Source organism: Gorilla gorilla, chromosome 1 (assembly GCF_029281585.2).
Source record: "Gorilla gorilla gorilla isolate KB3781 chromosome 1, NHGRI_mGorGor1-v2.1_pri, whole genome shotgun sequence".
Lineage (NCBI taxonomy): Eukaryota > Metazoa > Chordata > Mammalia > Primates > Hominidae > Gorilla > Gorilla gorilla.
In genome coordinates, this window is record NC_073224.2 from 154,702,619 (window position 1) to 154,724,492 (window position 21,874).

At 41.1% G+C, this 21,874-nt stretch overlaps 1 protein-coding gene and 1 long non-coding RNA gene across 2 annotated transcripts in view; one reads left to right on the plus strand and one right to left on the minus strand.

The window, feature by feature from the left end:
• LOC129524745 (uncharacterized) overlaps positions 1-5,000 on the minus strand; it is a 46,668-nt gene extending 41,668 nt beyond the window's left edge. Inside the window, exons 1-2 of the long non-coding RNA XR_008668644.2 lie at positions 4,860-5,000; positions 3,895-3,992 (exon numbers count right to left, since the gene is read on the minus strand). This is a non-coding gene — a long non-coding RNA (uncharacterized lncRNA). The remainder of the gene's footprint in view (positions 1-3,894; positions 3,993-4,859) is intronic.
• BCL10 (BCL10 immune signaling adaptor) lies at positions 4,718-15,452 on the plus strand. The gene is made up of 3 exons (XM_004026065.5): positions 4,718-5,361; positions 10,788-11,076; positions 13,717-15,452. The coding sequence occupies exons 1-3, from the start codon at positions 5,305-5,307 to the stop codon at positions 14,070-14,072; spliced, it is 702 nt and encodes a 233-aa protein (XP_004026114.1). The 5' UTR covers positions 4,718-5,304; the 3' UTR covers positions 14,073-15,452.
• Positions 15,453-21,874: the final 6,422 nt, after the last annotated feature.

Here is a 21,874-nt window from a genome sequence, read left to right on the forward strand (position 1 = left end):
AAAGACCCTGTCTCAAAAGAAAAAAAAAAATGTGTCTTTACAGATGTAATCAAGTTAAGATAAGGTCATACTGAATTAGGGTGGGCCCTAAATCCAGTGACTGGTGTCCTTAAAAAGAAGGAAATGTGGACACAGAAACACAGGAGGAGACACAGAGAGGAAGGTCATGTGAAGATGGAGGCTGGGGTGGGAGTGATGCCGCCACAAGCTGAGGAATGCCAAGGATTGCCAGAAGTCACCAGAACCGAGGAAGAGGCAATGAAAGAATCCTCCCTCGGGGCTTCAGAGAGAGCATGGCACTGCCAATTTTGGACTTCTAGCCTCCAGAACCGTGAGAGACTAAATATCTGTTAAGCCACCTTGTTTTTGGTAATTTGGTATGATGGCCCTAGGAAACTAATACACTGTCAGATATCAGACATCCTCATTCTTAATGATATCTCATCTGTACCATGATGTTATGCAGCCTTATGATTGCAGCACCTAAACCGTATCCCTCATGGCACATTTCTCAGGTGCCTTCTATTTCACAGTAGGAGGCAGATGGAGCACCTGGAAGTTGAGGGGGGTATGGAGGCTGTGTTAAGGGATGAGGAAGAAGTAGGATTATTGCAAGGTAGTGGATGGGTGGGGCTGTTTTCTTGAAACTATGCCCAAACTTCATTGTTAGCCAGACCCTGTGATTTAGCAGAAAGAGGAAAATTAGTTACTAATGAAAGAATTATGATGCATTAGAAAGCAAGAAGGACTGGGAGTTGCAAAGCCTGCCACAAACGAGCTCTGTGATTAAGCACATGGTATTCAGATGTGGCTTTTTAAGCTAGGCAATTCATCTTGGGAACATAGACACATGGTCTGAAAAGCAAAATATTACTCTTTCAGCTATAAAAAAACTCTCGGAATCCTCATTCAGTCCCGCCCAATCCCTGATCCTTATTCTGTAACTCCCAATTCTAACACAGGGCAGACACTTAACTTTTTAGTTGACTAAATAAATAAGGGAATGAATACTGAGGATAGAAAAGGGTTGGAGGTGTCAGAAATGAAATGATGGTCAAGGAAAGAGAAAGACTCAGATGTATAGGGCATGGAAGAATGTTCAAGAATCAAAGATGTCTGCCACTATCATTTGGTAATCAAAAGCCATAACAAGCAAATGTGGCAATATATCAGTATCTGTTCTATCTTGGTAGTGAGCGTAGGGTGTTTGTAATATTCTTTATAGTTTGGTGGGTTTAAAATGTTTCCTTTAAAAAGAACAACAGTGCAGTAGCAATCTCAAAATGGCCAAATCAAAATGAGTGCATTAAATTGGCAGCATTCAATTCACTTGCTTTGATGGGTGAATCCTCCCCTTCATCAGCAGAACTGATTTGACTGTGGTAAAAACAGTTCATTCCCACATCCAGATAGACCAATACAGCCCTTTTGGAGAGCACCCATATATACGAAAAGCCATAAAATATTCATTTCCTTGGGCTTTGGACTCCTGGTTCTGGGAATTTATGCAAAGGCAATGATAATTTGAAAGGAAAAAGGATGAAAATATGTAAATTCTATGACAATTTTTTAATAACAATGAACACTTGGGAAGGATTTAAGGTGTCAGTGGGGAGTGCTCACCACTGCCCCCACCCTGGTCAAGCCATCCTAAGCTGTGTCTGGATGGCTGTGTGTAAGGAACATGGCTGTGCTTTGGTCAAGGATAGGACGAGGTAAACATGCACAGGGACTCAGCGAGTTTAGAGCGCAGGCATATAACTCCACTTGTTATCACAGCTATGTAGCCATAACATGGGAAGGCCATCCTTTGGCTCTAAGCCACTATTGTCTGTAAAAGGTATAATTGCCCTGTTGACATCGTGCAGGCATGCTGACACCCAGAGAGAGAGAGAGAGAGAGCCAGAGCTGTCCCTCTTGGAGACTGACAGTGGGGAGCCAGGACACAGCTCGGCTTGCTCATGCCCAGAGAGAGGAAGAGTTAAGCTGCTGACCCCGAAGGCAAGGGAGAGTCGGCCATGCAGCTGTGTGGGGGAGCCGCCAGACTAAGCACCTGAGACAGGGCAGACAGTGTAGAGAGCTAGTGTAAGAAAGCTGTTGATGAGAGCTGCTGCTGAGTAAAATCATCTTTCACCTGCCTACGGTCCCCTGAGTGTTCTTTCTGCTCATCCACCCACTCCCCTTGGACCTCAGCATGGGCTAGAACCTGACCCCAAGCATGACATTTGGCTCAGTCGTGAAGCTGACATTGTGGTAGCCTCCACGTAGTCTCTGCTTCTTGCCCTTGCCCCTGCCATCTACTCTCCACTTAGCAGCCAGAGTGATCCTTTCAAAATGAAATCAAACTGCTTCCTTGCTTCATTTCAAAATGCTCCCACCACCCTCACTGCTCCACCCTGGTCTGAACCACAACCTCCTGGGGCCTGGATATAGCAATACCTCCCTAAATGGTTTTCCCTCTTCCATCTTCTTTCCCCTTAGCACAGAAGTGAAAGTGCTTCTTTTCAAATCACAAATCAGATCATGTCACTCTGCTCAGAACCTTCCAGTGGCTTCCCGTCTGACTCAGCACACCCATATGACTCAACACACAAGGAGTTCATCTCCTTCCAGTTACACTGAGCATTTTTGTTGGTTGCTGGCTGTACTCATAATGCTCTCTCCTTATATCCACACGGTTCACTCCCTCACTTCCTTTAAGCATAAATCAAATCCCTTATCTTGGTATTGACAAGCCAAGAACAGACTCCTCCAAAGTGAGCAGTGAGGTCATGACCACCCTAGTTTAAATTTTACCAATCCATACAGCCTCGTCCTACTTCCCTGTTTTATTTTTTCCTCTTAGCATTTATCATCTTCTAATAAATTAAATAACTTAGATATAGCCAGGCGTGGGGGATCACGCCTGTAATCCCAGCACTTTGGGAGGTTGAGGTGGGCAGATCACCTGAGGTCAGGAGTTCGAAACCAACCTGGCCAATGTGGTGAAACCTTGACTCTACTAAAAGTACAAAAATTAGCTGGGCGTGGTGGCATGTGCCTGTAGTCCCAGCTACTCAGGAGGCTGAAGCAGGAGAATCGCTCGAACCCGGGAGGCAGAAGTTGCAGTAAGCTGAGATGGTGCCATTGCACTCCAGCCTGGGCAACAGAGTGAGGCTCCGTCTCGAAAAAATAAATTAATTAATTATTCTTTTAAAATAACTTAGATATAGCCGGGTGTGGTGGCATGCGCCTGTAATCCCAGCTACTGGGGAGGCTGAGGCAGGAGAATCACTTGAACCTGGGAGGAGGAGGTTGCAGTGAGCAGAGATCGTGCCACTGCACTCCAGCCTGCGTGACAGAGCAAGATTCTGTCTCCAAATAAATAAATAAATAAACTTAGATAAAATTTTTCAAGTGCCTACCTCGTCTACCCCAAACACACATAAACTAGAATATAAATTCCATGAGGAAAGAGATTTGTATTGGTTTTGTTCACAGCTGTTTTCCTAGCACCTAGAACAGTGTCTGGCACATAGTGGACATTCAAAAAACATTTGTTAAATGAAAGGATTCATCCTTAAGTTAAGGATGGTTAAGTAAATCGGATGGAAGATGATGAAAAATTAAGCAATTAGAAAAAAACTGTCCTCGTATAATGTGTCAACATGGAAACAGGACATAATGTAAACATCAGAATCCCTGCGCTGTGATTCTGGTTTTTGTGGCTCTGGTTACATTGCTTTTGTGTGTGTGTGTGTGTTTTTTGCTTTCCCGTTTCTTAAACATTGGCGTTCCCAAGTTTCTCCTTGGTCCTCCTGTCATTTTTATCTACTCTCGTAGCTTCAAATACCATCTAGTTTATAGTTTATTTAGCATGTTTTCCAAGCGACCGTCTTGGGCCCAGGGCTCTACCTGTAGATTTTCATCCACATTTCTCAGGTTGCTTCTTACACAGCGCCATAGTAGTTACAATACGGTCTGGGGATAGTCGTCTCTTCACCAGTCTCCCCCTATAAAATGGAGGACTCATAGTATAAGTTGCCTAGAACATATTAGTAAGGACTCAATAAATGTTTGAGTAGGATGAGCTGGGTGGCTCATGCCTGTAGTCCCTGCACTTTGGGAGGCCGAGGCGGGTGGATGGCTTGAGCCCAGGAGTTTGAGACCAGCCTGGGCAACATGGCGAAACTCCATCTCTATAAAAAATACAAAAAAATTAGCTGGACTCCCAGCTGCTTGGTGGCTGAGGTGGAAGGATCGCCTGAGCCCTGGAGGTGGAAGCTGCAGTGAGCCGAGATCGCACCACTGCACTCCAGCCTGGGCGACAGAGTGAGATCTGTCTCAATAAATAAATAAATAAATAAATAAATAAATAAATAAATAAATAATCAGTTGAGTGCATACTGTGTGCCAACTACCTTTAAGAACTTTACATATGATCCCGGCAGCCCTAAAAGGTAAGCATATCTATCTCCATTACACAGATTAACTAATGAGGAAAAACTATGTTTATAATGAACAGTGACCAAAAAGTATGCAAACGTTAAATTAGGTGTTAAAGTGGTGGGATTGTAGGTGGTTTCTTTTTTTCTTTCAAAAATTTGTTTAGTATTGTAGTTAGGCTGTTTGTGTGTATGCATGTGTATGTGTGTATGAGTGCGTTTGTGTGTGACCAAAACAGTAACTGGCAAACATAACAACAGGAAATTGTAGGGCAGGGTCTGGGAAAAGGGGAGGAACCCAAGGTACTGACAAGCCCAGACCGGACTCCCCCGAAGTGAGCAGGCAGCAAAGGCTGAGAGTGCCAGCTGCCTGGGCACTGACGGACCCCACCCACGGAAACGATGCCTTATGAGGAAGCTAACCCGGGCACTTACCGACGACCTGCGCAGGCGTGGCTCGAGGAAACGCCCGCTGTGGGCGGAGCCACCCGAAAGGCTCCGGTCGGGGGCGGGAACAGGATCGGCCCACGGGCTGGCGTCGATAGGCTGCCGCAGAGACAGGGCGGGCTCTGCTAAGGGATGCGCCTCGTCGGGGGGCGGTGCCTGCGCCTGAGCCTCTACGAGAGGAAAGGAACGCTGCTCCGAGCTCCGCGTCGCGTCGCGTAGATTTGCGACGCCGTCGACCTCAGAGGCGGGGCCGGAAGCGCTACGGTTTGACCCCCGAGTCCCTCTGTTCCCGAAGGGGCGGCCGTCTTTCTCCCGACCCGCTCCGCCTCCTCTCCTTCTTCCCCATTACCCGGAGGCCGAAGCCCTCAGACAGGGCGGGGCGGCGCAGCCCGAGCTCCCGGACCCGGAAGAAGCGCCATCTCCCGCCTCCACCATGGAGCCCACCGCACCGTCCCTCACCGAGGAGGACCTCACTGAAGTGAAGAAGGACGTGAGTAACGCAGCTGTGCCCAGGGCGGGCGGGGGCGGGCTGCAGCCCAGCGGGAGAGGAAAGCGGAAGCCTGGAGTCCGAGGACAAGGAGGATCCTCCAGGTCGGAGGAGCGGAAAGTCCTAGCACAGGAGGACTGTGGCGAGCCCTGCATCCGAGGGACCTTGGTGGCAGTGATCCTCCAGTGATCTGTCAATCCAGGTTTTACATCGCTAAACGCAGAGCTTGGGCTTTGTTGCCCAGTGGAGTTTTGATTCTTGCCCACTCCTCACCCATCTCCTCATGCTTTCCCCCCAACTGGGTTCTTGGAGATGCTTCGTTAGGGACTGGCGGCTCAGATTCATCCTTAAGTCAGGCTGCTTAGGCTGCTCACTCAGCCTAGAGCGAAGGCTGTACCAGGTGAAGGATCCCAAGCAGTGGACCAAAAATGTGAAGCTCTTTTGCATAGGGGGCTTGAGGAAGCTCAACAGCTGAAAGCACAACCTGGAATTCCCCTAGTAAGCAGACGCCCACATATTTAAATTGGGGTTGGGGGAGTGAATACACGTAGCTGAGAATTAATGTACAGGTAAACGTCGAAAATATTCAGTAGCTAAATTATGCGCTTCTCGGATGGTGCAGAACCACATAAACCTTCATATTTATTTGTAACGAATGGCTTTGTTGAGATATGACATTCTTTTTCCTTTGCGTTTACTTGTTTTGTCAGATGAGACCTATATGAGTATCACTAAAATACTTTATCAGAAGTCAAATGAAAAACAGAAACTCAACATGAAACGTGTTCTTATTGAACACTGCAGTACTTTTACAAAGTCATTTTGATGAACTGGACAGGATGGCAACTTTTTAAATGTTCATCCACTTCAAATCCCTTCCTCTTCCCTGTAAGGTTTATTACACTGTACTCACAATTGGTGTGACTCACCAGCAGAAGGAAACTGGATATGACTGGGAGTTGTGCTTAGTTTCCTCATTCAAAAGAGATTTATGGAGCACTTGCTATATGGAAAGCACTGGCCTTGGGTCTGGAAGGATACAAAAAAATGAAGATCAGTTTCCTGCTTTACATTCTAGTTGAGATAAGAATGGAACATAAATAACTACTGTAGAATAAATGTTGTCTTATTCATGGTGAGTGCCAGTAAAACCTTGAACTTCCAAGAGCTAGGCCTCCTATGTTCCAGATGCTGTGTCACACAGTTTACAGTGTTCCCACTTAACCTTCGCAACAACCTCTAAAGAAGATAATTACCATTCCCATTTTACAGCTAATAAAACAGGAGCTGAGAAATTACAAGTGGAAGGAAATAAGATCTGTATACAAGTACAGATGTGAAGAGTGGCTTCCAGGTCTTTGTTTTTCTCTGTCAATTCATTGATGTTATCTGTCTTCAGGATTTCATTTTACGCCTATATCAGAAATAAATAACCTTGAGGAAACCATGGATGGGTTTCAAAAGGTCTATGAAAAAAAACTATGTGCATGCTTTTTTGTTAGAGATTTTTTTCATGATATTTTCAAAATGTCTTCTGATCTTAGAAAGTTTTAAAATTGTCCACATATTTGGACTTTTCTCTCCACTCTAGGTCCTGATTTCCAGATGTCTACTGGAAATCTACTTTTATATCCTACAGATTGCTCACCTTGTCAAAAAATTGAACTTTTACCATCCTTTTCCCAAAGTTGCTTACTGTTGCTGCTGTATTGCCTTTCTTGATGAATGGTGTGCTACCACCCTTTGTCTTGGGACCTCCCACTTCTTTAGTGTCTCCCCCTCCTATCTAGTTATTTGCCTCATTGTGTTAGTTGGATTTAGTACAGTTTAATAAATATGGATTACATGCTACTGTGAGGCTGATACTGTGGTTGGTTCTAACAGTTCAAAAATTAAAAATGAAAACACAATCCTAACTTGAAAAGAGCTCAATTTCTTGAGGGGGATTGTTTTAAATCACAAAATAAGTGCAGTGAGTTTTGCACTCACCTGAAACATTAACTACTTGGTGCCCTAGTAAGTGCAGGATATACAGTGTTGGCTAAAACATACCTCGTAGCTGCCTGCTTCAGACAGAGATGTTACAGTTTAAAACAAATAAATAAATTTTGTTTTCATTATTGCAATTACTATGAAGGAATCAAACAGTGCCAAGACAATAATAGGGGACATCGACTTGAGATAGGATGGTCAGGAGAGGTTACATTTAAACTGATTCCTGAAAGATTTGACAGAACTGAGGGAAGAGCATTCTGGGCAGAATAGAATTTGTCAAGGACCTAAAATAGGCAAGACCCTGGTGACTTGGGGAAATCGAAGGAAGGCAGAGGGTAATCTGAAGTGAAGTTAGGAAGGTGGGCTAGAGCCATTTTCATGAAGAGCCTTTTAGTAAAGTATCTGGGGTTCCCCCCCCCCCCCCAAGTATAGTAGGGACTTGTTGAAGAATTGTATAGTTTAAAGATCCCTCTGCCTGTTTCATGGACTGAGGAGAACAAGAATAAGAACAGGGAAGCCAGTGATCAGGCTCTTGGAATCTATAGAGATGAATGAGGATGGTGATTTGGATCAGGGTGAAGGCAGTGGAGATGGATGGAGCAGGAGAATTCCAGATGCAGTTTTTGAAATAGAAATGATATGACCTGGTGATGGATTGAACATGGGAGTTGAGGAAGAGGATGTAATTAGATTAGTACATGGAAATGTCAGGTCAGCAATTACATCTGCAAAGTCAAAGATCAGAACAGAGATCTGAGCTAGAAATGTAAGTGTGGAATTGAATGATTTTACCTAGAAAGCTGCGAGCTAGAAGAGAAAAATGGTGTAAAACCCTTTAAAGAGAAGAATTTTAAAAAGTGAATTGTTAGCTTGAAAGTAGGGTAACAACAACAACAAGAAAATGATTGAAAAGTTGTATCCACAGAGGTGGGAAGAAAACCAGGAGAGTGTGGTATTCATGTAACAATTTTCTTGTTTCAGGGAGGGAGTAGTCAACTGTGTTTATGCAGCTGAAAAATGAAATGAAGACTGAAAAGATTTGGCAATAAGGGGGTCATTGGTGACTTCGAGAAGAATACTGGGGCAGGATGGAAATGTCTGGGAATGAATTGGGAAATGAGGTGAAAGAAGTGGAGTCCTGGTGTATAGAAAGATGAAGTGTATACACAAGGTGCTACAAGGACAGAGGAGGGGGTGCCTAACTCATTCTGGGGAGTTAGGTAAACCTTTCCAAAGAAGATGACCACTGACCTAAATCTTAAAGGACGAATAGGGGCTTTAGGGTCTGATAAAAGAAGACAAAAAATACGTAAGGAAATGTAGAGAGACAGATAGTTTTAGGTAGAGCATAAATTTTCAGGACAAAGGTAGTGATAGATTAAGCTGGAGAGGTAGGTAGAAGCCATATTATCAATGAACCTTGTCTTCCATAATTAGTTATTATTGAGTACTTACTGTGTACAGAGACTATGCGTGGCCTTCATATATAGTATTCCCATTTAGTCCTCCTTGATGTCCTGTGAGTTAAGTTTTTAATCCTTATTTTATCAATAACATACCTGAAGCTTGGAGTGGTGAAGTAACTTGGCCCAGCTCTCACAAGGGTGAGTACTAGATTCAAGATTTGCACTGAGGTTGGTCCAACTTTAGAGCCATGCCCTTAACTTTTCTACTCTTTTGCCATGTAAAGGAACTTTATCCTTTAAGACAGGGCAGAACATTGTTTTTAATTTTTTTTCTAAATTAACAAAATTTCAATATTAGAATTTGCTGGGCACAGTGGCCCACACCTATAATCCCAACAACTCAGGAGGATAAGGTGGGAGGATCACTTAAGGCCAGGAGTTCAAGACCAGCCTAGGTAATGTAGCAAAGATACCTTCTCTACAAAAAAAAAAAAAAAATTAAAAATTAGCCGGGCATGGTGGCTCACACCTGTAGTCCTAGCTACTCAAGAGGCTAAGATGGGGATCACTTGAGTCTAGGGATTCCAGGCTGTAGTGAGCTATGATCAAGCCACTGCACTCCAGCCTAGGCGACAGAGTGAGATCCTTAAAAAAAATTTAGTAAAATTCGTATAATACTCCAGATTTCCATTTTCTCCTGAAGGAGAAATGTTGAGGAGGGGGAAGGAAGTAGTAAGTGCAGCTAGGTTTCTATTGTTAGTAGTCCATGCCAGATATGATAAGGACCAGGTCCTGGACATAGTTATTTGCTCACTCTGCGCTTTTCCTGTATTTGACCTATAATCTTTTTTGTCTGGGCCCGATCACATTGTTTTATAATTATTGCCTGTGATATGTATTCCCAGCTAGACCATGAGCCCTTTGCATGTAGGATTCAAATCTTGTTCATCTTTGTATACTCAGTGCTCAGCACTCGGCATATTAGGAATTTAGATTTGTAAAATACTTGTCATGTGAATAAACAAGTAAATGTGGAACTTCGTAGACCAAGAACCACAGGAACCCTTCACCTAGCCTACTTTCCTGCCATCATATACTAGGGTACTTGAAGACGTTCCATTACCTTTGTCATTATTACTAACATATATTGATCACTTACTATGTACCAAGCACTTTTCTAAGCACTTTGCATATCTTTATTCCTCATATAACAGTCAGCTGAGGAAACAAGCACAGAGGAGTTAATTACTTGCCCAAGATCATATATCTAGTCAATAGAGGAGCTAAAATACAGTCACCGGTATCAAATTATTGCCATTTATTGAGATCAACATGGATTTTCTACTGATTAAGCTCTCAGGCACTTCTCAAATCTAGGTTTGCTTTTTTGTGGTGTCCTTTTTCTTTATTTCTTTCATTTTTCCAACACTCCCTATTCCCCACACATCTTTCCATCTCCCTTCCACCAAGACTGATTCACTGAGTTAGAGTGTAGTCTTTCCAGCTGACCCCAAAGACAGATACGTTATGGGCTCTTTCAGTTTAGGGTTTTGTTTTTTGTTTTTAACAGTTTACTCTAAGGAAATGGAGTAATTAATAACAAACATGAGAAAGTTACAGACTGTCAGACCTCTCACTAAGTTATTGGTCCTGACTAATTCAGCATTCCTTGCCAACTGATAGCTAAAATGTACAGTAGTCTTTGCCCTCATCTTTACTCCCGAAGATGGCCCTCAACAGACCTCCCTGTTTCCAAGGACCCAGGCCCTCTAGATTCAGCTGGTCCCTCTTCACAACAGCCTGGTCTTGGTTTTTAGGTTTGAAGGTGAGATCAAAGCAGTGAGGAATGTCTAGGACCTACTTGTGTCTACTTGGACCTTCATCTTAATTAGCATGCATTTTAGAAGGCCTGAGCCTCCTGACTTTAGAACATTGTCTCACACCAGCTAAGACTGCCAACTAATAGTCACGTATGTGATTTTCTTAGATGTTACAAAATAACATTGAACCATATTTTATGTCTTTTAGGCCTTAGAAAATTTACGTGTATACCTGTGTGAGAAAATCATAGCTGAGAGACATTTTGATCATCTACGTGCAAAAAAAATACTCAGTAGAGAAGACACTGAAGAAATTTCTTGTCGAACATCAAGTAGAAAAAGGGCTGGAAAATTGTTAGACTACTTACAGGAAAACCCAAAAGGTCTGGACACCCTTGTTGAATCTATTCGGCGAGAAAAAACACAGAACTTCCTGATACAGAAGATTACAGATGAAGTGCTGAAACTTAGAAATATAAAACTAGAACATCTGAAAGGTAAGATATCTTAATTATCTAAGAGCTAATTTAAATGTAATAATGCTTTTAAAAAATGCAGAGCAGGCCAGATGCCTGCACTTTAGGAGGCCAAGGCAGGAGGATTGCTTGAGGTCAGGAGTTTTGAGACCAGCCTGGGCAACATAGCGAGACTTTGTCTCTACAAAAAATTAAAAAATTAGCCAGGCATGATGGTGCATACCTGTGTTTCCAGCTACTCAGGAGGCTGAGGTGGGAGGATCACTTGAGTCTGGGACATTGAGGCTATAGTGAGCCATGATTGTGCTACTGCACTCCAGTCTGGGCAACAGAGCAAGACCCTGTCTCAAAAAAGCAAAACAAAAACAGAAATGATCATTTTGCTTTCAAAAAGTTTAAACTTCAAAATTATATTCAATTTGCACTTATTTTACCTTATATGACACTATTACATTGAAAAAGTGGAATATCTCTCAATATCCTGTATTTGTATTCATTTAATACCATTTATAGAAAACTGTTATGAAATCCCTGCATACGTAAGGATTTGTTTCTAAAGTCAATAGAATGTAAAGTTAATCTATTCAAGAGTAAGCTCTGAAAATACTGTACATCACACATAAAGAACAGTATTTAGGCAAAGTATTGTAAAAGTCCAACTCTGCTAGTTTTTCTTGTGATCACCAGTTGATCACAAGATGAAGTAATTGGCATATGTTTATAGGAATCACGTTGCATAAAATATTCATGACTTTAAACTAGTCTGGCAAGATGTGAAAGCATGGAAACAGATTAAGAGAATAGCAGATTCACTTGTCCCATTTCACTCTCACTCCAGAATATACACTCACTGATTGGAATATTGTGTGGAATTGCCTACACAATTTAAATCCCCAACCCCCTCCTGCCTCTGTTCCTCACTGTCTCTCTCCAGAGCACATAAATGTGCATGTGATGTTCTACAGCTCTTCTAGGCATTAGGGATACAGAAAAGAATAATTTAGGGCTCTGCCCTTAAGGAACTCATAGTCTATAAGTGTCCCCTTGCTGGGACACATTACAAGTTTTCCCTTTTGAGCCATATCTAAGAAAGTAGTTTGTATAGCATGAAATAGACATGCTGACTGTATTGTGAGGTTGAAAAACTAGTGGAAGAAGTGACATGTAAGTGCCCTTTATAGACTATGCAGGTTTTGCCTAAAAATTGTCAACTCAGGGTTTCTGTGCCTGTAGGTTGAATATTTGCTAAGCCTAACAGAAGGGTAAATTGTATTTGTTTTATTCTTTCAATCCTCTGGATAATGGTTAACTGTACCCTTTGGATATCATAAAATTCTTTGATGGTATCTAAGTTGTTTTCTGCTGTAGCAATACCTGAGACTGGGTAACTTTTAAAGAAAAGAAATGTATTCATTTCTTACAGTTCTGGAGGCTGGTTAAGTCCAAGACCATGGCGCCAGCATCTGGCAAGGGTCATGCATGGTGGAAGGGCAGAAGATGGAAGAGCAAGGAAGGGCAAGAGTGTGAAAGAGAAGAAAAAGGAGTCGAACTCCCAAAATAACTAACCCATTCCCGTGATAATGGCATTAGTCCAGGGCAGAGCCCTCATGACCCTGTTGCCTCCCAAAGGCCTCAGCTCCTTACACTGCTGCAGTGGCAACCAAGTTTCCAACATGTGAACTTTTGGCGGATACATTCGTACCACAGCTGATGGGAACAACCACTGTCATTTGAGTAAACTGTGAGGTTGAGAAACAGGACATTATCTATTGAATTGTAGTTCTCACTTTCCCACAAAGTAGTCCTGGAATGTTGGACATGACTTAACTGTCCTGTGCCTTTTTCTCTCTCTTTTTTTTTTTTTTTTTTTTTTGAGACGGAGTCTTGCTCTTGTCGCGCAGGCTGGAGTGCAATGGCATGATCTCAGCTCACTGCAACCTCTGCCTCCCAGGTTCAAGCGATTCTCCTACTTCAGCCTCCTGAGTAGCTGCGATTGCAGGCACCTGCCACCACGCCTGGCTAATTTCTGTATTTTTAGTAGAGATGGGGTTTCGCCATGTTGGCCAGGCTGATCTCAAACTCCTGACCTCATGATCTGCCCACTTCGGCCTCCCAAAGTGCTGGGATTACAGGCGTGAGCCACCATGCCCCGCCCTTTTTTCTCATCTTTAATAATAAGAGACTATCCTAGGTGACCTCTAAAATTCCTTTTAGTTCTAATATCCTATTATTCAAGAATTAGCCATTGTCATTGATCAACAGATAGAATTTTAGCATCTGCCCTGTTTACTTTTTTTTATTAGCTAATATTTTTTGTACCAGAATACTAAAGAATATTTATTGTGAAAGCTATTTCTTATTTTATAAAAAATTTTAGGTGGTTAAGTTTATATGTACACTGTACCTTAAATGAGAATTACAGCATGTCATTTAACTTCCACGAGACTATTTTGTTATATAGAAAATGCAAATAATAGTATACTTCATGGTTGTTGAGAAAAGCAAATTAGATTTGAAATAGATTATGACGGAAATTACAAGTTGCTATTTAAATTTTGATTGTGGGGTAACTAGCTTGTAATCTTTAACAAGTCACAAGATGGACAGTGACTCCATTTTTTTAGTTACTTTTTCATTTACATCTGAATAATTTTATTGTAGGACTAAAATGTAGCAGCTGTGAACCTTTTCCAGATGGAGCCACGAACAACCTCTCCAGATCAAATTCAGATGAGAGTAATTTCTCTGAAAAACTGAGGGCATCCACTGTCATGTACCATCCAGAAGGAGAATCCAGCACGACGCCCTTTTTTTCTACTAATTCTTCTCTGAATTTGCCTGTTCTAGAAGTAGGCAGAACTGAAAATACCATCTTCTCTTCAACTACACTTCCCAGACCTGGGGACCCAGGGGCTCCTCCTTTGCCACCAGATCTACAGTTAGAAGAAGAAGGAACTTGTGCAAACTCTAGTGAGATGTTTCTTCCCTTAAGATCACGTACTGTTTCACGACAATGACACTTTATTGCCTTTTAATTTTTAATGATGACAAAAAATGTTTTAAAGAATATGACTTTTTATAAAACGGCTGTAATCATTTGTTTACATTTGATGCATGTCTTTTAAAATGCAATGTAAGCATACTTTGTAAATAGGATTTTTAGAATTAAAAAAGCATACTTCTAGGATAGCTAACTGTAAATCATGTTGATTATGTACTTTTTAGTAATTTCTTTTTTTCCTTTTTAAGGTCTTTCAGTATTTTTTTAAATATTTTCTATTTTAAGACTGATTTTAATACGGAATATATCTCTATTTGAGAATAGACCCTTACTGGGAAGAACGTTTTTTCCTCAGTGCATTTGTGCTAGAAATTTTCAAGAGTCTAATAGTCTTTGCCAGTCATTCAGCAGCAAATTTTCAGCATTAAGCTGTTCCTGTTCAGTAATAAAACCAATCACTGATGGGAAAACTGCCAATATAGAAAAATAAAAATCTCTTTTCCACTCCATTGTCGTATAGGCACTTAAACAGCCTCTTTTTGATACTGGAGGAACACTTGATGGAGTGTGAGCCACCTAAGATCTCAGTTTGCCAAAATTCATTTCTAATTAACCTTACTAATTATACTACTTTGTTAGGATTTTCACATTCTTGGCTTAATCATTTTCATTCCTAAAGAAAAATATCTTGGCCTAAACCTCAGTTATTACATGTAATTTGATGAGGTATTTTTTCCTTTTTTCTTCTTCTTTTTTTTTTTTTTTTTTTTTGAAACAGTCTTGCTCTATCGCCCAGGCTGGAGTGCAGTGGCGCATTCTAGGCTCACTGCAACTTCTGCCTCCCATGCTTACGTGATCCTCCCACCTCAGCCTCTCAAGTAATATAGCTGGGACTACAAGTGTGTGCCACCATGCCTCACTAGTTTTTGTATTATTTTTGTAGAGACGGGGTTTTGCCATGTTGGCCAGGCTGGTCTTGAACTCCTGGACTCAAGCAACCTACCCAGCATGGCCTCCCAAAGTGCTGGGATTACAGACATGAGCCACCTCACCTAGCCTGATGAGATTTTTTAAAAATATTTTTTCTGTACTTTTCATTCTCTTTTAATGAGGACCAATGTACAGTTGAAATAACTGGAACAAATTATTTTTGGTGTGTGTGACAATTCTGTTTTTAATGCTATTTGAATAAGTGGGCCATTAGCCAGATTTGTCTTTTTGTTGTAAAACAAAATTTGACTAATTTTACATGTTTATAAATCTTATGCTCTGTTTGTTTTTATTTAAATTACAATTTTATCTGTTTCCTGACATTGTCTCCTATATATTTCTATTATTAATTGCAAAAACGTAGAAATGGAAATTTTGCTATCAACAATAAAATTTTTTTAAAGTAGTGAGTGCTATTTTGGAGTTCCAAATTTTCAATAGGAAGTATCTAAAACTTTTTTTAATACGTGCCATTATCTATAGAAAACATTACTTCAGGTTGTGAGATTGAGTTGCATTTCTGGATGGACTGATGAATTTATCCGACATGAAGAAGATTGGCATATTAGCTTTAAAAATTTTTAAAGATTGGATTTTTTTTAGTATAAGCGTTTTCTAAGGATTATAGAGAAATGTTTCACCTCCAATGCATAGCAAAAATGGTGTTAGAAAGAAAATAGGTTACATTTAAGGAAGGTGCTTTAAAAAGCAGAAGCAGACTTTAAATTTGTGGACACCTTTTTAAAAATTGAATCAAAGATTATAATTTAGATATACAATAACACCTATATATAGATTAGTTTTAACTCTGAGTTTTCTTTCAGACTGTTTTCTAACTACATAGACAATAAAATTAAGCTTTGCATAAAGCTAGGTTTGTGGGTTTTTGACTTCTACAAAGTCATTTTTTTTCCTTTTAGCCCTGAAAACTAGCCATTGCCAAAAGTGTGTAATTTAGGATGACTGACAGGATGCAATTTTTTAACTAAGTTCATTAATGCAGCAGTGAAAAAGTTACTTTTCAGGGATACCATATTATCATAATACAAAAACACGTTAGTTCATTTTTATGTATATGTATATATTTATTTTTAATACTTTATTTTTGGAGCAGTTGTAGGTTTACAAAAAAGCAGAAAATACAGAGTGTTTCCAAATACCCCCTTCTCCCTCAGTTTCCCATATTATCTTGCACTGATGTGGCACATTTGTTATAATTGAGTCAATGTTTTGTTTGGTTTGGGGTTTTTGTTTTTTGTTTTTTGTTTTGTTTGTTTGTTTTTTGAGACAGAGTCTCGCTCTGTCACCCAGGCTGGAGTGCAGTGGCATGATCTCAGCTCACTGCAAGCTCTGCCTCCCAGGTTCATGCCGTTCTCCTGCCTCAGCCTCCCGAGTAGCTGAGATTACAGGCGCCTGCCACCACGCCCGGCTAATTTTTTGTATTTTTAGTGGAGACGGGGTTTCACTGTGTTAGCCAGGATGGTCTGAATCTCCTGACCTAGTGATCTGCCCACCTTGGCCTCCCAAAGTGCTGGGATTACAGGCATGAGCCACCACACCCGGCCAATCTTTTTTTTTTTTTTTTTTTGAGATGGAGTCTGGCTCTGTCACCCAGGCTGGAGTGCAGTGGTGCAATGTCGGCTCACTGCAACCTCCACCTCCCAGGTACAAGTGATTCTCCTGCCTCAGCCTCCAAAGTAGCTGGGATTATAGGCACGTGCCCCCACGCCTGGCTAATTTTTGTATTTTTAGTGGAGACAGGGTTTCACCATGTTGGCCAGGCTGGTCTTGAAATCCAGACCTCAGGTGATCCACCTGCCTCAGCCTCCCAAAGTGCTAGGATTACAGGTGTGTTTCACCACACCCAGCCTGATGAGTGAATCTTGATACTATTATTAATCCAAAGTCCGTTGTTCACATTAGGGTTCACTTTTTGTGTTACACAGTCCAGTGGGTTTTGACAAATGTGTAATGTCATGTATCTGCCATTATGCAGAATAATTTCACTGCCTTCAAAAGCTCATGTGCTCTACCTATTCATACCTTCCTCCCTCTCATCTCACTCCCAACCCTGGCAACCACTTATCTTTTTATTGTCTCTGTAGTTTCATCTTTCCCAGAATGTTATACAGTTGGAATCATAGTATGTAGCTTTTTTCAGACTGGCTTCTTTCTCTTATCAATATGCATCAGAATTCTTCCAGGTCTTTTCATGATGAGTTCACTTTATTTGTTTGTTTACTTTTAAAAACTTGCCAAGTTCACTAGTGAGAGGGGGAGAAAGAGTAGAGCAAGGAGTTCTGTCTGTGACTGAACAATCAATTGACATAATTCACTACTTGCAGGAGAGCGAGAGTTCACTTTTGAAGAGGTGATTCGTCTTTAGTCAGCATGTCACTCATTGTGTGCAATGTCAAACACTGGTAAAATAGGGGCAGGCCAGGATAATGGCAGTTTTTTGTTTATTTGTTTTCATAAATAGTTTTTTATTTTAAATCCAATTTATCACATTTTTTCTCATGGCTAGTGATTTTTGTCTCTTGTTTAAGAAATTTTTCCCATCTCAACATCCTGATGATATTCTATGCTTTCTTCTAGAAGTTGTTTTAGTTCCTCATTTAGCTCTATGAACCATTTCAAAGTAATTTTTGTGTATGGTATGAGGTAGAAATCAAGTCTTACAGCTACCATCTTTTTACCTAAGCAATGTAAAAAGGAGGTGGAAGTTTCACACTCTAGTCTTATATTGTATCATTGGATAAATATGTCCACTGTTGACTTTGGAGAAAAAGCAAACCAAGAAGCAAACTGATTTACAGTTTTTAAATGTAATCTTATGAGGGCTTTCTGAAAGGAGAGCTGAACTTAAGGATAGATAATATATAAAAAAACTTGAGTGCTGCTGCTAAAATCATGCTGAATTTGCCATACTGTTTAATTACCAGAAATAGTTCTTTATTGCAATGGTTCCCAAATTTTGCTGTCCATTTTACAATCAACTGGGGAGCGCTTAAAGATCCCTATCTCCAGGCTGTACCCCATACCCAATAAATCACAATGTTTGGTTGTGGAAGCCAGGCATCAGATTTCCAGGTGATTTTCAGTGGGCAACAAAATTTGGAATCCACAGCCTTACTAGATGCCAAATAATGAGTTTAGTGTTTCCGCATGTGTGATCTTGTTTCTTGTTTTTTAATCCTAATAACCCTGCAAGGAAGGTTTTATTGTCACTTTTTTTTTTTTACAGTTGAGAAACAAACTCAAAATAAAGTCAATGATTTAAAATCACACAGCTCTTTAGGATTAAAATCCAGGGCTGTTTGACTCTTAAGCCTGTGTTCTCATACAACTCATGTTTTCATTGTGGGAGAGAGTCCAAAAATAAAGAAAACTAAGATAATTCTAGTTACCATGGAGACAAAATAAGGCATGAGTTAAAAAGTAACTTGAAAGATACTTGATAGTATTATTGTAGAAGGCTTCTCAGAGCAGGTGAGGCTTTGAGCAGAGACCTAACTCATAAAAAAGGAGCCAGCCATGGGAAGTTCTAGAGGGAAGAGTTCCAGGCAGAAGTAACATTGAGATCAGAAGCCCTGAGGTGGGAATGAATTAGTGAGAGAACCTGGAAACATTAACACCTTATTAGCAATGAGCTCACCTAGCACCCAGACCTTGGCTTCTAAATACCCATTCTCCATTAAAAGGAATCAAAGTTCCTTGGAAATGGCTAATTCCAAGGCAAAGTATAAGATGAGCCTGAAACATCTTGTTCCAGGAAGCAGACAAGTGATCAAAGAATCTTGAGGAGGACATGTCCAAAGGACACAGAAGCCTGCTTGAAGGGGCTCCCATTGGCCAAATCAGAGACAATTTCAACATCAAAATAAATAATAATGGATTATAACTCATTTGATAAACCATGGGTCAATGCTAATATAAATAAATGAACAGTCTAGGCATGATGGCTCACGCATGTAATCCCAACACTTTGGGAGGCCAAGGTGGGCAGATCACTTGAGCCCAGGAGTTCCAGACCAGCTTGGCCAACATGGGGAAACCCTGTCTCTACTAAAAATACAAAAATTAGCCAGGCACGGTGGCAGGTGCCTTAATCTCAGCTACTCAAGAGGCTGAGGCACAAGAATCATTTGAACCTGGGAAGTGGAGGTTGCAGTGAGCTGAGATGACTCCAGCTGAGTGATGGAGCGAGACTCTGTCTCAAGCAAAATGAATAAATAAACAAATAATTTGAAGCAGAATGTGATGTTGACATAGTCTTTAAATACCTCCTTACAAAAATACTTATTTACAAAGGAGGAAAAAAGTAACTACAGTGGAGAAGCCTGGCAGATACAACCTTAAACAAGAAATCAAAGGTAAAATCATCAGTGCCACGACAAACTGAAATCATGTGCCTTCTGATAGAAGGCAATGAGAAGACCGTAATACCACTTTCATAATATTCTTGCCAAAGATTCATAACCTGACTCAAATCATTAGGAAACATGAGACAAGAAGAATTGTTGGCAGCTATCTTTGTAGACAATCTGCTACAAAAATGCTAAGTTTGAGGAGCTTCTGAGACATTGAAGTAGGAAATTGCATGCAGGAGTTTGGTGTTCAGGAAGACTTGTGGACCAGTTATGTAAATGTGGGAGTTATTAGCATAAACTAATATTTAAAACCTTGGAACTTGGTGAGTTTGCCTTGAAATGGAGGGTAGACAAAAAAGAGAGGAAGGCTCAGAACTGAGCCTGAGGTGCTTCTGCATCTAGAGGTGATACAGAGAAGACAACAGAGAAAACTGAAAAGGGCCCTGTGAAATAGGAAGAGAACTAAAGTGTATGATCTAGTGAAAGGCAAGATAAAAGCATTTCAAGAAGGCACCTATCTTGTTGAAAGGTCAAGTAAGAAGTGGTCTTTGGACCAAGTCTCACAGAGACCCCTGATGGTTTGATAACAAGAACTCATGTTGCTCAAACTGAGTACCTCAATCTCTGAGGCATTCAACAGTGAGCCCATTTTAAAAGTCACTCAGAGTGTCAGTTTTACTCAGTAATAAGTAAGTCTAAATATTTTTGTCTATTAAAATAAAAGAGCTTTATTAAACACAACCATGCAAAAGTTCCATACATTTTCAAGATCTTATATTAAGAAAAATAAATATGTATGCCCATGGGACTTTGGGTCACAATGTATCAGCTCAGCTTCTGGAGGAACTGGAGACCGAGGTCACTCGTGGGCGATTAACTGTGTCTATATGGCCAAGCCCCAATAAAAACTCTGGACAACAAGGCTCAGGTGAGTTTCTCTGGATGGCAGTATTCCATGCATACTGTCACGTGTCTCTGCCACGAGAAGTTCATACTGTTCACAATTCCACTAGGAGACGACAACTGGAAGCTTTGAATGTGGAACTCTGCACCGTGTGCCTCTTCCCTTGGCTGTTTGGTTTTTTCCCCCTGCCTGTATTATTTTGCTGTAATAAACTGTAACCATGAGTATAATGGCTTGCAGTGAGTTCTGTGAGTCCTTCTAGTAAATTATCAAACCACCCTGAAGGCAGTCTGAACTTTGCAAAACCTGAAATTGGTGTCAGGAGTGAGGATGGTTTTGGGGACTCCCAAACTTTGCACTTTGAGACCATCACTTTCCTCTGCCAACATAGGAACCTGGATGGGAAAACTCGAGAAACACTTATCTAGACCCACACCATCATAAATTACTATAATCCAAAAATATTTATTAACCATCTGCTCTGTGACAAGCACTGCGCTGGGTAGTAGGAATCTAAAAATGAGCAAAGCACAGTCCAGCTCCTCCCCTCAAGGAGCTCATAGACATCGTACCACAGCAAAGAGGGAGTGAACAAGATAGTTATATAACTCTGCCCTGGAGCCTACTTCCAGGGAGGAATGGCAAGTTATGTGTGAGTGTGAGTATCATCTAAACGAGCAGGCATCCTTAAGTGAAATCTAAATACACTGATAACAACTTCATTTGGGTGTCATTCCCATCTAGTTCACCAGAAGGAGTCAAAGAGTTCTAGTTTCCCTGAATACTAGGCATATGGTTACACCATTTACCAAAAGAAGGAACAAAAATGCAGAGAAAAATTATATGAAAAGACAGATTACGGTTCCAATAGGTGGGTATTTGAGGCCCCAGAAGGATACCATATGGAAAATATAAGATCCAGGTGGTGGTCGGGTCTAGAGTTTGGGTGGAAAGATTGGGATTAGACACCCAGATTTGGGAATCGTAGCATAAAGTAGTTAATGAGGTGGAAAGGGATGGGCTGACTTGCAACTTTGTAATGCCCTTTAAAATGTTAGAAGCATCACTGAAAGATAGCACAATATGTTGGGAAACATCAACATTTAAGGGCCATATGGAGCAAAGCAGGCGGAGAAGAGGCTGACAATGAGAAGCCAGAGAGTTTGGACGACCCGAGTGGTAGGCTATGATCCAAGAGGAGTTTTATCAAAGCTATTCAGAGCGCACCTGAATGAGGTCAAGCAGGAAATGATTTGGTTCTTGGCTTGGGAAGTCCACCACCCCTAGAGGTCTTCCATGACAACCTAGGGAAACACACTGAGAGTAATTTTTATTTGGAAGACGAGATGCAGTGGATCAGGAAAAAATCCTACCCTCTCTGGGCAAGGGCTAAAGTGGAGTGACAGCGAAAAGACAAAATTCTTAGGTCTTCTATGCCTTTGGTAAATGCTATCGAATGCAGGAAGTTTGGCTAGGATCCCTGGCTCAGAACTTCGTCCCTTCTCAGAGCTCCTCAGAAATGAGTAAAAGCAGCCCCTGCCCCTGCTTGGG

Coding starts and splice junctions, on each gene's coding strand:
- BCL10 (XM_004026065.5), top strand. CDS start 5,305: ATGGAGCCCACCGCACCGTCCCTCACCGAGGAGGACCTCACTGAAGTG. Junction 5,362..10,787: donor TCACTGAAGTGAAGAAGGAC/GTGAGTAACGCA, acceptor TATGTCTTTTAG/GCCTTAGAAAATTTACGTGT. Junction 11,077..13,716: donor AAAACTAGAACATCTGAAAG/GTAAGATATCTT, acceptor ATTTTATTGTAG/GACTAAAATGTAGCAGCTGT.